This window comes from Bos indicus x Bos taurus, chromosome 11 (genome assembly GCF_003369695.1).
Source record: "Bos indicus x Bos taurus breed Angus x Brahman F1 hybrid chromosome 11, Bos_hybrid_MaternalHap_v2.0, whole genome shotgun sequence".
Lineage (NCBI taxonomy): Eukaryota > Metazoa > Chordata > Mammalia > Artiodactyla > Bovidae > Bos > Bos indicus x Bos taurus.
In genome coordinates, this window is record NC_040086.1 from 44,085,631 (window position 1) to 44,101,244 (window position 15,614).

The window sequence follows — 15,614 nt, forward strand, 5'->3', positions numbered from 1 at the left end:
TGACGGTCACACAGCCATCCCCATGTCGGCCAGGGCCACTTCATAAAAGCTGGCAATGCTGGTCGTTTGTAGGTAGGAAAGAAAGAAAAAGTAGCTAGAAGAGGCCCTTTTCTGAGAGAGCCCCTCTGCTCAGAGTCACTGCCCTGACTCCCTGGGTGGCTGAGAGAGTGGGAACGGCTGGCCAGGTCCCTCAGATGCTGTGAGGGCCTCCCATCCCTTCCAGTGCCCTCAGGTAGCCTGTGGGTCCAGAGTCGGACCAGGAGAGCAGCCTTCCAGCACCCCTCAACATCCCCCAATGGGAGCAAGAAGTCAGAACCCCAACCCCTCACCTCCCTACTCCCCAGTGGGAGCAGGAAGTCAGAAACCCCCACCCCTAACCCCCCAATGAGAGCAGGAAGTCAGAACCCCACCTCCCAGAGCTATGCATGCCCAACATGCAGGGTTTCTTTTCCAGGAGCTGTGCCCTCCAACCAGGGACACCCCAGCAGGTCTATCCACCTGGATCCCAAGTACACCTAGGGTCTGTGGAGGCACTGAGGTTTGGATGGGGCTCAGAGTTCCTGTGTCTTTCTGTTTTTCCTGAGCCTGGGCGTGGACCTTCCACTAGAAGCCAAGGACCCTCCCCAGCCTCCTCCCTGGAAACACTCTGCCTGCCCCAGGGCCTGAGACAAAGGTGAAGAAACAGCCAGCAGTTACTGGGTCAGCAAACCCCATGTGTGCGGGGCAGCCCGCACCTTTGAAACAGAACAGACAGCTTCAACGCTGTTTGTCTCCAGGGATGTTGGCAGCTCTGATACCACAGTTGGAGATGGACGCTCAGAATAACATGCTCTCTTCATAAGGCAAAGTGACAAGGAGACGATAGTGCTCCAGGAGCAAGAAAGGCCAAGTTCAACATCGCAATTAGCGGAGGCTCAAGCGACTTCCACAGCAATCATCGCGCTGAAGACCAAGCCTCTCACATGGGAAGCAGTTGCCATTAGCAACCATACCATTTTGGGCATTACATCTATTTGGCTAAATCAAGACTTGAGTTTTTGCTTCCATCTTTTCCCGGATCTGTAAATAGCACCAATCAGCCTCAGGGATCAGCCGAGGCCTGCAGCAGCACCAGCAGACGGAGGCTTGGATCCGGTCCCAAGGTCAGAACTCTCTGGAAGCCCCCTGCCCGGGATGAGGCTGCCCCCACTTTCTGGGGCTCACCCAGCCTCCCCACCTCCTCATCCAGGATACAGGCATCTGCAGGTACCCCACGGCCATGGGAGATCAGGGCGGATCCTGATCCCAGTGTGTGGGGCAGCAGAAGGGGGAGCAGGAGCCAGAGGATAGGCCCACCAGATACACACATGGCTCCAGGTTCAGGACACAGGCTCTCAACAGACACCACTATGGACGCGTCCATCCAGCTGTGTGGACGGATGGACGCGGGCAGCTCTGATGGATATCGAGGGTCAGTGGGAGGGAGACAGGACTCCTGCAGCACCACTATGGACACCCCCACCTCCACCCTCCAGCCCCTCACGCCCACGTGGAGCCCCTCACACCCACATGCAGCCCTGGGCTGCAGCCTGCAGCGCACAGCCCTCTCCTCTGGGCTATGTCCTCTCCTCCTTGAAAGCCGCCCTCATCGATCACTGCACCTGCTCTGTGGCTGTGGTGCCCGCAGCCGCACATCTGTCCTCTGGCATGTCCACCACTGCTCGGCTGACTAGGAGCCTGCCCAGCCTCCACGTCTTCCTTGGTTCCCTGCCCCTCATGGGTCTCAACACCTCAGGTGAAGTCCCCAAATCACCTCCTACTGCGTCCTGAACACTCTTGACAAACAACCTTCTGCGGAGAGGCTGAGATGAGGACAGCTGGGCGCAGACCTTCAATGCCCCCTCCTCATCTCTTGTTCCTTCCGAGACCCTCCTCTCCAGCCACCTCCTCCCTGAGGGCAGTCAGGTCAGCCCCTCTACCCCTGGGGTGTGGGCGACCCTATCTGTGATGGAGCTCCTGCTGCAACCGCAGGTGGGGCTGACCTCCACCCCATCTGTGGGGACAGTGAGCCCCATCCAGTCCTCAGGGCCCTGGGGACTCAAAGACCTCCCACCTTGGCCTGGTCCACCAGAGCAGCCCTAATATGTTTTGGCTCTAAGACTCCAGAGTCATCCCTAGGCTCCTCGCACCTCCTCAGAGTCTCCCACTCCCTGCTCACCTCTGCTTCCAGACTTCTCCCCCTCCACAGAGTGGTCTTCCTGGGATCAGCTCTTCTCACTACAGGGCAGGGGTCCCCGGGGAAGCTCCTGAGCCGTGCTGGCCCCTTGCACAGAGGCGCAGCCGCCTCGGCCCTCTGGGTGTGGATTCCAGTGACCGTCCACAAGGACGTGAGGATCCAAGTCAATCGGCCTCCAGGGGCCCAGAGCACAAAATGAGGAAACACTGGGCTCCAGTTTGGGGCATCGTGATAGGCTCTTAGGAACGTCCCATGGCTGTCTCTGAATGGCCCCTTGAGGGTCTGCCTAGGAAGAGGTTCTACTGACTAAAGACATCGGTGGGGTCTGACTCTGCACATCTGGACGGCGCTGGGTGGTTTCTGGGTCTGAAGCAGTAGGATGGAGACCACCCCAGGCACTGGGGCAAATGCACAGGTGAGGACAGGGGTCCATACCAGGAGCCAGAGGGCAGAGTGTGTGCCCCTGAGTGCCCCTCACGAGGTGCCAGAGAGGAGCATGTACGTGGGTGTGGCCTTACTGCTGGGGAGGGTCTCAGAATTTCCTGGGCAGGTGATCCAGAGTGAGTGTGAGAACTGCAGGGGGCAGGACATTTAGGAAATGGAGGGAAAGGGCCAGAAATGTGGCTGGAAAAGCAGAGGAGGCCAAGGTGCAGAGAGCCCTGGCTGCCTGCCCCAGAGAGCAGCCTCCATCCTGCAGGGCCCGGAGCCCACTGGCCCACAGGTCTCAACAAAGGCAAAGCTGGCCACATCCCGGGAATCATGTGCAGCGCACCCTGAACTGGGGACCGTGGGCTCTGAGTGGGGGCGCTGGGAGCCGAGTCGAGAGACGTCCACCTGCGATCGCAGTCGGCTCTGAGCCTCTCTGTTGGCTCATCGGTCACATGGGGGCAGGGGGTGCAGTCCTGGTGTTCATGCTCTGGATGTGTGAGAGGCGGGACGAGGACTCCTCAGAAGGGTCCAGGGTGCAGGCACCGCCCACGGCAACCAGGACTTGAAAGGTCAAAGGTTGTGGACACTCCCCACTTGGCCACTGCCCGTGACACATTCACTGGATACCTACGGCACATCAGCCATCAGCCCCAGAGAAAAGGCAGGAAGCCCCAAGTGTGCTCCACTCCAGGAACCGGCCGCTGACCAGCCACTCCAAACCCGGAGTCCGGGAGCCTCAACATCTGTTTGGTTGCTGGCAGAATCAGGCGCAGGGTGTGGGCGGGGGAAGGGGGCAGGTGCCTCTGGGGGAAACCCAGAGAGTCTTGGAGAAGGAAACAGGGCTCAGGCTCAGTTGTAAAGAGAGAAGCAGAAGTCCACAGGGGAGCCCTGCCTCCTGCCACATGGTGAGACAAGGGAGTGACCCACAGGTCAACCCCACCTGAATTCAGAAGACTGTGGGGCAGCTTCCTTCTCTTTAGAAGAGGGGCTCCAAGACCAGGGCACCCTGGGGTCTAGTGAAACAAACCACAAAGGGCAAGAGAAGGGTTGGGAGTCTGGCCTCACCTCCACCTGCAGGCAGTGGGGTTAGGGCACTGTCTCACCTCCAGGTACAGCAGCGGGAGGGGCTGGGGCAGGGCCTCACTTCCAGGTACAGCAGGGGGCAGAGCTGGGGCAGGACCTCACCTCCAGGTACATCATGGGGGCGGGGCAGTGCGGGGGTCTCACCTCCACGTATAGCAGTGGGAATATCCCGATCTTGTCTCTCAGCTTTCCCTCTGCCCAGTTGTCGTCCACTCTTCTGATTACGGTCAAGACTTCATCCTGGAAGTGGCCCATGGAGACAAGCCCAGGGACATGCACAAAACAGACACAGAAACAGAACCGAGAGATCAGTCAGTGTCACTGATGCCAAGGGAAGACTCTAAGTGATGACTTGTTATGAGATCTGACATGAAAACCGTTCATCCCCACATCTTCACCCGTGATCGCTTTTCCTCTCTGGTATTGATTAGAGGCCAAGACCCTCTGAAGGAAGTGTATGGCAATTTACAATCTAGTGAGCACTTTAAAATTCATGTTCCTAATAATTACTTATGGATAAGATTGTTTTCAATAAATATAAATTCAACTAATCCTTTCTGTGTTTCTACCTCCATCAAAGCACAAAATATGACCCAATCCAACTCATTTACTTAGAGTCGTGGAAGTCTGAACAAGCCTGTTAAATTCTTGTCACGCCAGACCTTATCAAGGATAGAGGCAGAAGGTGGACAGAGGCAGAGACAGGAGGGTCGTGAAGCAGGGAGACAGGTGGCCAGAGAGGGTGGCCCCACCTAATGCCCACACAGGTGCCCAAAGCTGATAGGACAGTCAAGGGTGGCAGAGGACGAGGAGCAAGGGGACGACCTGCCTGGTGCACCCACAGGTGCAGGGACAGCCGACAAGGTGGGGGCGGGATGAGGAGTGAGGGGATGACTGGCAGCAGCGAGCGTCAGGCCCGGGCTGGTGAGGCCAGGGGAACAGTGGAACCATTCAGGGGCGACCAGGAGAGCCCTGTGCCCACAATGAACTCCACTCAGATTCAGCCAAAGGGTGGCGCCGAGATCCTGCCGATGGTGCAAAGGAAAAGAATCGCAGGCTTCTTATAAGTCAGCGCTTTTGCAAAAGCAAAATAAATCAAACAAAAAAAAGACATTTAAATTTGTAAAATTAAAAAGAAAAAAAATGCCAGATTAATTTTGGTAAAAAAATAAATAAAATACACAATATCCACACTGTTATTTGAGACTGGTCAAGAAACTAGACCGAAAGAAATAAAAGAAAAAAATAGGAAGTATAAATACTGGGAAAAAGACCATACAATTTTCTACCTAGAAAAACAGTATCAATTAAAAATTAGAATAAGTAAGAACTTGAGAAAGGCTGCTAATTTTAAAATAAACACATAAAAATCATTGGTTTCCCCATCTACCACCAATAATCAGTTAGAAAATGTGATTAAAATTGGCTGATCATTAAAAAAATAAAGTCGATTCTCTAATTCACTGTATATGCCAAAATTAATTCCATAAGTATTAATGATTTAAATGTTAGGGAAAAGAAAAAAAAAACCTTGAAAGTCCAAGAAGAAAATATGAATAGATGTTTAATCTTGAACTGGGGATGGTCATAAGAGGTAAATAACAAAGATTTGGCTAGAGAAAAATGAAGTTCTCTACGTTAAAAACAGAAGAACAAGACAAAAAGGCAAATACTCTAGAAAAACACTTGCAGGGAACTCGAAGGAAAGACTGAATATTCTTGCTACATGAGGACTTAGAAAAAGTCTCAAAGGAAAGACTGAATATTCTTGCTACATGAGGACTGCAGGAAAAAGAGATAAATACCTTAAAAGGAAAACAGGCCAAGGGCAAAAAATCACATAATTTACAAAAAGGAAGAAAAGCAAACTGTTGTTAAATACATTTTAAAATGTAATACCTAACATTCAAAAAGTACAACTTTAGAGAGGAAAATTCCTTCTCTCCTCTTTGTTCTTTGGGTGTCTATCAGATAAGCAGGGATGAACAGAAGCCAGCCAATGTGGTCAGTGTGAAGTCTACAGGCACTTGACCACTGCTGTCAGGGATATAAACTTATGGCAGCAGTTTGGCAAGTCCTATCAAATGTGAGAGCCTGCATACACACTGACCTGAAAGGACATTTCTAGAGCCTCTTTCTTAAGAAGATCAAAGACACGCAAGAAGATTCAGCTCTGAGCATGCTCATTACAGTGTTTGCTCAACTAGACAAAAACTAGAGACAAATGTACAAAGAGGGCTAGTTCGATAACTCATGGTATGTCCACCAATATAACGCCAGTCACCCAGTGCTGCCTAAGGAGGATGGGAAGGTGGAGATGCTCACAGTCTGGAGGTGCAGCAATTCAGAAGATGGGACCCCAAAAAAAAGAACCTCTCTTCCCCCACTAAAAAGCCAATTTACAGCAGCACTTTTCACACGGTACATTGTGTCTGAATACCAAAAAGGAAAAAAATCACTGCTGCTGCTGCTAAGTCGCTTCAGTCGTGTCCGACTCTGTGTGACCCCATAGACGGCAGCCCACCAGGTTCCCCCGTCCCTGGGATTCTCCAGGCAAGAACACTGGAGTGGGTTGCCATTTTCTTCTCCAATGCATGAAAGTGAAAAGTGAAAGTGAAGTCGCTCAGTCGTGTCCGACTCTTAGTGACCCCATGGACTGCAGCCTACCAGGCTCCTCCGTCCATGGGATTTTCCAGGCGAGAGTACTGGAGTGGGTTGCCATTGCCTTCTCCAAAAAATCACTAGGTGTCCTAAAAGGCAAAAAATAGTTTGAAGACAAAGAGCAAGCATCAGAACCAGACTTAGATATGGAAGGAATGTTGGAATTATCAAACACGGAATTTAAAACAACCGTGGTTAATATGCTACAGGCTCTAATGCATTAGGTAGGCAGCATGCAAAAACAGGTAGGCATTGCAAACTGGGAGGTGGTACGTCCTAGAAAGAACTGCAAAGAAATGCTGGAGATCAAAAGCACTGCAACAGAAATAATGACTTTTAGAGGCTTATTAGTAGATTTAACACAGCTGAGGAAAGAGTCTCTGAGCTTAAGGATGTCTCAATAGAAACCTCTCAAACTGAAAAGCAAAGAGAACAAAGACAAAAAATAAACAAAAATCCATAACAGAATGGAATATCCAAAAATAGTAGGATAACTACAAGAGGTGTAATATACACATAATGGGAATACAGGAAGGAGAAGAAAGAAAAAAATAAACAAAAGAAATATTTGACACAACAATAACTGAGGATTCTATAGCCTGCAAAATAATTCCTTCATCAATAGTGAGGGAGAAATAAAGACTTTCTGAGACAAACAAAAATTGAGGAAATTTGTTGCCAGGAGACCTGCCTTGCAAAAAATGTTAAAATAAGTTCCTTAGAAGAAAAGCTGCATAGGTCAAAACCTTTGAATCTACATAAAGAAAGAACATTGGAGAAGGAATAAGTGAAGGTAAAAGAAAAAATAGTTCACAATAATAACAGCAACAATGAATCTGATTAAGTATACCTATCTACCTACCACATATATGTATATCTATGTATACATAAGTATATATTACATAGTATGTAAGTATATTGGAGAAGGGCATGGCAACCCACTCCAGTATTCTTGCCTGGAGAATCCCGTGGACAGAAGAGCCTCGTGGGCTACAGTCCATGGGGTTGCAAAGAGTTGAACATGACTGAGTGACTAACACACACACAGATGTAAGTATATATATTATGTATATTGACATCCACGTTAAATGAGTATCAGCAATGATACAAAGGACAAGAGGAAGTAATTAGGAATATTTTATTATTATAAGGTACCCACACTGTACAGTGTCATTTGAAAGTGGACTTGGATTAGTTGTAAATGTGTATTGCAATTTCTAGGGCAACCACTAAAAAAATTGTTTTAAAGGTACAACTGATATGCTAAGACAGGAAAGAAAATGCAATCATATAAATTGCTCAATCAAGACTATAAAAGGCAAAGGAGAGTAGAAAACAAAATAGGAACAAAAATCAAAGACAACAAATAGAAAACAAAGGTGGTAAATATTAATCCAACAATATCAACAATCACATTTAATAGCAATAGTCTAAATGTACAAATTGAAAGAGAATGTCATGGTGGATTAAAAATAAACAAGACCCAAGCATATGTTGTCTACAAGAAACCCACTTTAAATATAAAGATACATATAAGTGAAAAATAATGAGATAAGGAAAGATATACCACACTAACACTATTCAAAAGAAAGCTGCAATAACTATAAAGGAGAAACAACACAAATCACTAATACTAGTAATGAAAGAGGGGACATGACCACAGATACCTTGGGCATTAAAAAGATAGTAAAGAAATATTATGAACAAATCTATGCCCACATATTTAATAAACAAAATGGGCCAATTTCTTTAAAGACACAATCTGCTGAAATTCACACAAGAAAAATACTAAGAGACAATCTGAATAAGTCTATATCTGTTAAAGAAATTGAATCAATAATTAATAAACTTCCCAAACAGAAAGCACCAGACCCGGATGGGTTCACTCATGGATTCTACCAACATTTAAGGAAGAAATTATGCCAAATTTTCTAACAATTTCTTTCAGAAAACAGAAGCAGAGGGATTACTTCCTAACTCATTCTATGAGGTGAGCACTATAACATACACGTCACTAAAGAAGATACACAGCTGGCACATGAAATGATACTCCACATCATATGTCATCAGGGATATGCAAATTAAAACAACATGCCACTGCACATGATTATTAATAGAATGGCCAAAATCCAGAACAACGGCAACATAAAAAGGATTGTAAAAGGATCAGTGGTTACCAGGAGTTGTGGGGGAGAGAGTGGTGGCCTGTGCAAGCTTCTTGATGGGAGGGACTGGCTGTGGGGAGAACAGGTCTTGCTCTGGTGGGCAAGGCCACACTCAGTAAATCTTTAATCCAATTTTCTGCTGATGGGTGGGACTGTGAGCCCTCGCTATTAGTTGTTTGGCCTGAGGCGGCCCAGTCCTGGAGTCTGCAGTCTCTATGGTAAAGCTATTGGCTGGGCTGCGCACCAGCAAGTGACCAACTTCCTGATATCACTGAGGCTAGTTCCCCACCGCTCTGCTCTGCTCCAACCTGACCCGTACCAGGGACACAACCTCCGTGAGGAGCACTGAGAGCTGAGTGGCACCGCAGAGCCACCAGCACCAAGTTCCATAGGTCCTGCCAACAGTCACACCTTCTCCCACCACCAACACAGGACCCAGAAAACGATGCCTGGGTCCTCGTCAGGCCTCGGATTTGCTGTCATACTTCACAGCCTAGGGCTGGGGTAGGCATCTGCTCTGCAGCCTCTTGAGAATGTGAATAAATGCACCCCCTGGGACCCCAGCTGTGTTGGACAGGGCAGGCCCGAGTCCAGGGCACAGTGCGCTGCTCACGGGGGCACCGAGGCCTCTGCGAAATAAGCTGAGCAGCTACGCAGGGACCTCTGGGCAGCACCACTGAAGCTGCAGACTCTCCAGCCTGGGCCAGGGAGTTGGCATCTCAGGATCTGCTGGGCATACCTTCTCTGTCTAGAGCTCAACTCTGCTCTTTTAGGATGTGAGCTGCCAGAGATGCAGGAGGAGAGTGGGTGAAGGGGTCTGGATGAGGGCCAGCAAGACTAGATGGAAACCGCCGCCAGTGGGCAGGTTGGCCGGAGCCCGGTTCCCTAGCGCTGCCCAGGGTGGAGCAACAAGTGTCCTCTTCCTGATGCCAGGACACCAGTGAAGGGCTGGAGAGTGGGACAAGGTCTGGGCCAGTCTGGCCGTGTCAAGGATTTTCTGGATGAAAGTTGCTCTGTGTCATCTTTCCACCTTCAGACACACAACTCTGCTTCACTTCCAGGCTCCCTGGCAAGTGCTCCTCTCGAGGGTCAGTGGATCCCCTAGGCCACCTCCCTGTTCCAAGCTCAATCAACATCGAGGGCCAGGGCCCAGAGGCAGAGCTCAGAGTGGTCCTGAGCGGCCTTGAACACACACTGGTCATATGAGGAGTGGACCGCCTTCCTGCTCAGGCTCAGCGGGCAGCACACTGGCAAAGGAGTCAGGCCCCACATCAAGGGGCTTTAACTGCATTTCTAATTAATTCATCCAACTCTCCCATGTTTGTAGGCCTTCCCTGTGGCTCAGTGGTAAAGAATCCTTCTGCAATGCAGGAGACACAGGTTCAGTTCCTAGGTCTGGAAGATCCTCTGGAGGAGGAAATGGCAATCCACTCCAGCATTCTTGCCTAGAGAATCCCATGGACAGAGGAGCCTGGCGGGCTACAGTCCATAGGGTGGCAAAGACTCGGACACGACTGAGCAATGAAGCATACATACACACACCCCTGTCTGTGCATGACTCCTGCCGGGGAAAAGCCAAGCTGCAGACAGATGAATCTGTTAGGAAGCCCAGGCCTGGGGCTTTTCCTCTCTGACCTGCCAGGAGACTGGGGTCTCTGCCTGCACTGAAGTCCTGGACACCACAGGGTGGCTGGCTGAGTACACTGTCCCCAGCACTCTGTCAAAGGGACGTCTCACACACTGAGGGCCTGGCCCACACCCAGAAAGTTCCCACAGCAGCTCCAAGAAGACTAGCCCTGGGGGCTGGACCATTTCCTAAATGCGCTGTGGGGTGGATCACACATGGGGAACCTGCCCTTCCAGGGGCCTCTGAGCTCCTCGGGCCCCTCTTTTCCTGCAGCCACGTGGTCTCCAAGAGGCAACGAGAAGCAGAGATCAGGGGAAGCCCTTCAGAAACGCCTTGAGAGCGTCATGACTGCCCTCAGGACAGAGGACACACGGGGGCCCAGGCTGCTCACAGTGGGCACAGTGGCCTTGACCTGGGGGATGAGGGCTTCCACACCCCTGCGAGTCTGCCCAGATGCAGTTACCAGGACGAGATGGGTGCAGGGGACCCATCTGGGGACTCAGCTCCAATGCGTGTGTCTGTGGAGGAGGCCCAGCCTCGTGGAGTGTCCTGGGCAAAGGCAGAAAGGACAGGAAGCCGCGGGCATGGAGGCGAGCCCCCGATTGGTGCCTGTTTTGAGGCTGGTTCCCAAAATGCCTTTGTTCATTGAATCCTATCAATTCCATTTTATAGTCAAAAAAGATACTCAGAGATGAAGTAAATGATTCAAGTGAAAGTAAAAGTGTTAGTTGCTCAGTCGTGTCCAACTCTTTGTGACTCCATGGTCTGCCCATGAAATTCTCCAGGCAAGAATACTGGAGTGGATTGCCATTCCCTTCTCGAAGGGATCTTCTGGACCCAGGGATTGAACCTGGGTATCCTGCACTGCAAGCAGATTCTTCACCATCTGAGCTACCAGGGAAGCCCTAAATGACCCAAAGTAAGAGATAAAAGTGAAGGTGTCACAATTTGAATCCCATCTCACTCAGGAGCTGAAACTCTGAATACATTTGATTTCTATCAGAACTTGCTTTGGGATTAATGCTGGGCCAATTCACAAAGCAGAGAATCTCCTCATTGAGGAAGGACCAGTAAACACTCCGAGGTGGAAGACTGTGGGGAGGGTTTCGTGGAGCTGCCAGCAGGAGGGGCATCTGCCGGAGTCAGGACATGAGTGGGGCTTTAAATGGGCTTGGCCGGCTCAGAGCAACCAGCCCAGCCCCTCCGGTCACATGGAGGGCACTGTCACACGGGTGCCAGTCCGGAGGAACGGGCTGGCAGAGCGGGATGCTGCTCTGCTGTCACCTTGACTCTTCTCATCCACACATGCCCAGCTCGTTGGAGTGGGACTGCTATGAAGTTATAAATTGTGCTTTTTATAGCTTCTCTACCTACGAGAAGTAATTATGCACTCTTCTTCAATGAAACAAAGACTTTGGTTTTAGAATGACTTTAATTAATGCAATTTTAACAAGACTGTTCAAGAGCTGACACCGAAGGTAAGAATCTTGCTTTGATGCACATGCCTCATGCCTTTTAAAACCTCATGCATCTCACCACAGTGATGTTTTTTAAAGGGAAGTTAGCACCATCCATGGATTTTAGACGCTCCTTCTTTCCTTGCTGAGTCCAGAAAGGAACATATCCAAACAGCAAAACACTCCCTGGAGGCAAAACCAAGCTGGTCAGAGCCACGTGGTCACTCAAGGTGGTGAGAGGGAGGCTGTTAGAACCAGTATTCCAGGCCAGTGGAGGGAAGCTCAGGCTGTCACGCAGGGTGGCAGGGATGGGGGCGGGGGGAGTGGCAGCTGGAGGGGAGAGAGGAGAACGGGCAGGTGCTTGGACAAGCAGGTTGTGCCCTAACTTAAGGGGTGTGGAGTGGGTGCTGGTGACACACCTGTGTGAACACGGTGGGGAACATGGCCGGGCCATAGCAAGGTCTTCACCAGGAAGCGTGCCCTGCCATCTCCAACTCTCCATGTCAGTCCGTGGATTGAAGAGAAAGTCCTGGAAGAGCAGCCCGAGGGATGCGTGGCCCACCGGCTCCCACACCTCTGCTCCCTAATCTGGGCTCAAAGTCCTGGGAAGACCGGGGGCCACTCGCCTCAACGGCACAGTCCAGGGCGCCAGGCCCCCGTGATCCAGTGGCAGCAGCACCACCTCAAGGCGAGTCTCAGGGCCCGAGTGCGCACCTTCTCCATGAGGCAGCTTTAATGCCTCTTTTGAAATACCACACACATTACCCACCGCCTTGACCAGACACCCCGCACACCTCCTGGGTGACCCACACTGCCCATCACTCTCAGAAACTGTCCCCTGGATTCCTGCCCCGTCTCCCCAGCCGACGTCAGGCTTGTTGGTACAGCCCAGCTCCCAGCGAGGCTCGGCTCAGCACGTTTTGCTGGTGAGCAGCCAGGTGCCCCTCTGTCCTTTGTCCAGTAGGCTCTGGACTTCCCCCCGGAGGTGAGGGTACCAGGCAGAGGCTGGCACACGGAGCGTGTGATGGAGGAGGAGGACAGGGAGGCCTCTCCCTTCTCTAACGGGGAGGAGACGCTGGCGGCTGTCCACTCGGTGAGCCTCCTCGACGAAGGCTGTGAGGAGGGCCCACCCCAACCCTGTCAGCCATGACGGGTCTGTGTCCTCACAAGGGCTCAATCCAACCCCCAAGGGGCGGCTCTCTTGATCCTTAAAGCACAGAGCACCAGGGCCCAGGGGTCTCAGGGCAGGCTGGACAGGGGAGCTGGGCATGAGGGGAGTGGGCACCAGGGGGTCTGCTGCCTGACCTCACTTGGCAGCCCGTGCTCCAACCTCAGAGGGGGACGCCTAATGCTGCTTTCAGGGAAGCTGCAGGGCCGGGTGACAATCGCAATGAACACGCTGATGGAAGGGAAGTGGAGAGAGTTAAACGTGAATGAAAAGAGATCATTCACCTTTGGGCTGAACAATGGAACGGCCTGCACAGAACAGGCCAATTTTGCTCAAAATGGAGCACGGGGTTCTCACATCCCTGCACAGTGCTCGGCACCACAGCTAAGCTCGAGTCTGAGCAGAGGAGAGGCTCACAGTGAGCTGGAACCTAGCTCTGTGTTTACAACTGTGTGCGGGGAGAGACTGGAGGAGGAGACACAGGACAGGACATGGGAGAGGGGCAGGTTTGTGCAGCCTCTTAGAGCTGTGGCTTTGCTAGACACCCGCTGACCAGAAACCCCCTCCACAGGCGGAACCTGTCCACTCTGGCCGGGCATGATAGTAACCACTTGTGTTAATTATCTTACAATAGGTGATACCAACAGGGAGCTTGGAACCAAGAAGTTACCACCAGCTGGAAGAATTTGGGAGAAGATACCAGCCCATAATAAGCTCTGCCAACCTCCCAGGAACCCTGGTGCTGGAATCCACCTTGGCTGAGAGAGGCACGTGCCACCAGCAAGGATCCTGAGTCAGAACAAACACAGGCCAAGCAAGATGACTGGCCAGAAACAAGCCGGTAACTAACCCCATTCATTACCTTAAAACCAGAGACTGTGAGCCACGTGGAGAGTGGCTCTCTCGGGGTCCTGCTGTTCTCTGCCTGGGTGCCCTTCCCAGTTAAGTCTTGTGCTTTTTCAGCACATGTATCACCTTGGACAATTCATTTCTGAGCATTAGACAAAAGCCCACGCCCAGGCCCTGACGAGGCCTCCCTCCTGCAACAGCTTCAACATCAGGAAGACAGGCTTCTGGGGACCCTGGTAGGCAGCTCTGAAGATCAACAATGAATCGATGATGTTTCCGAGGTCCGGGTGCTCTGGCCCTCCCAGCCCTGGACTGGGATGAAGTGAAGAAGCCAGGAAGCGGGGATGTTCACAAGCCCTGACTCTGCTACCTCTGCACATTGACACTGCACCCCCAAGGCCGGGAGCCTGGAAGCCAGGCCCCTCCGTGTCTCACTCGGTCCCCAGGACAGTTCAGTTCAGTTCAGTCACTCAGTCATGTCCGACTCTTTGCGACCCCATGGACTGCAGCACACCAGGCTTCCCTGTCCATCACTAACTCCCAAAGCTTGCTCAAACTCATGTCCACTGAGGCAGTGATGCCATCCAACCATCTCATCCTCTGTTGTCCCCTTCTCCTCCTGCCTTCAATCTTTCCCAGCATTAGGGTCTTTTCTAATGAGTCAGTTCTTCCCATCAGGTGGCCAAAGTATTAGAGCTTCAGCTTCAGCATCAGTCCTTCCAATGAATATTCAGGACTGATTTCCTTTAGGATGGAGTGGTTGGATCTCCTCGCAGTACCAGGGACTCTCAAGAGTCTTCTCCAACACCACAGTTCAAAAGCATCAATTATTTGGTGCTCAGCTTTCTTTATAGTCCAGCTCTCACATCCACACATGACTACTGGAAACACCATAGCTTTGACTAGATGGACCTTTGTTGAGAAATTAATGTCTCTGCTTTTTACTTCACTGTCTAGGTTGGTCATAACTTTCCTTCCAAGGAGTGTCTTTTAATATCATGGCTACAGTCACCATCTGCAGTTATTTTGGACCCCCCAAAATAAAGTCTCTCACTGTTTCCATTGTTTTCGCATCTATTTGCCATGAAATGATGGGACCAGATGCCATGATCTTAGATTTCTGAGTGTTGAGTTTTAAGTCAACGTTTTTACTCTCCTCTTTCACTTTCATCAAGAGGCTCTTCAGTTCCTCTTCCCTTTCTGCCATAAGGGTGGTGTCATCTGCATATCTGAGATGTATTTCATATTTCTCCTGGCAATCTTGATTTCAGCTTGTGCTTCATCCAGCTCGCCATTTCACATGATGTACTCTGCATAGAAATTAAATAAGCAGGGTGACAATATACAGTCTTGACATACTCCTTTCCCAATTTGGAACTAGTCTGTTGTTCCATGTCTGCTTCTAACTGTTGTTTCTTGACCTGCATACAGATTTCTCAGGAGGCAGGTCAGCTGCTCTGGTATTCCCATCTCTTGAAGAATTTTCCATAGTTTGTGGTGATCCACACAGTCAAAGGCTTTGGCATAGGCAATAAAGCAGAAATAAATGTTTTTCTGGAACTCTTGCTTTTTGATGATCCTATAGATGTTGGCAATTTGATCTCTGGTTCCTCTGCCTTTTCTAAATCCAGCTTGAACATCTGGAAGTTCATCGTTCACGTACTGTTGAAGCCTGGCTTGGAGAATTTTGAGCATTACTTTGCTAGCATGTGAGATAAGTACAATTGTGCAGTAGTTTGAACATTCTTTGGCATTGCCTTTCTTTGGGATTGGAATGAAAACTGACCTTTTCCAGTCCTATGACCACTGCTGAGTTTTCCAAATTTGCTGGCATGTTGAGTACAGCACTTTCACAGCATTATCTTTTAGGATTTGAAATAGCTCAACTGGAATTCCATCACCTCCACTAGCTTTGTTTGCAGTGATGCTTCCTAAGGCCCACTTGACTTCATATTCCAGG

General features: G+C 50.4%; 1 protein-coding gene across 3 annotated transcripts in view; it reads right to left on the bottom strand.

Annotated features, from left to right (window-relative positions):
• Positions 1-15,614, bottom strand: part of SH3RF3 (SH3 domain containing ring finger 3) — a 161,645-nt gene that overhangs the window by 65,944 nt on the left and 80,087 nt on the right. For 2 of the 3 annotated variants that reach the window (XR_003513371.1, XM_027555403.1), the window contains exon 3: positions 3,872-3,967. The exons of the other annotated variant lie outside the window; for it this stretch is intronic. Coding sequence is in view for 1 of the 2 variants with exons in the window: in XM_027555403.1 (XP_027411204.1) it covers positions 3,872-3,967 (96 nt within the window). In the remaining variant the exon portion in view is untranslated. The remainder of the gene's footprint in view (positions 1-3,871; positions 3,968-15,614) is intronic. 3 annotated transcript variants of the gene reach the window in all.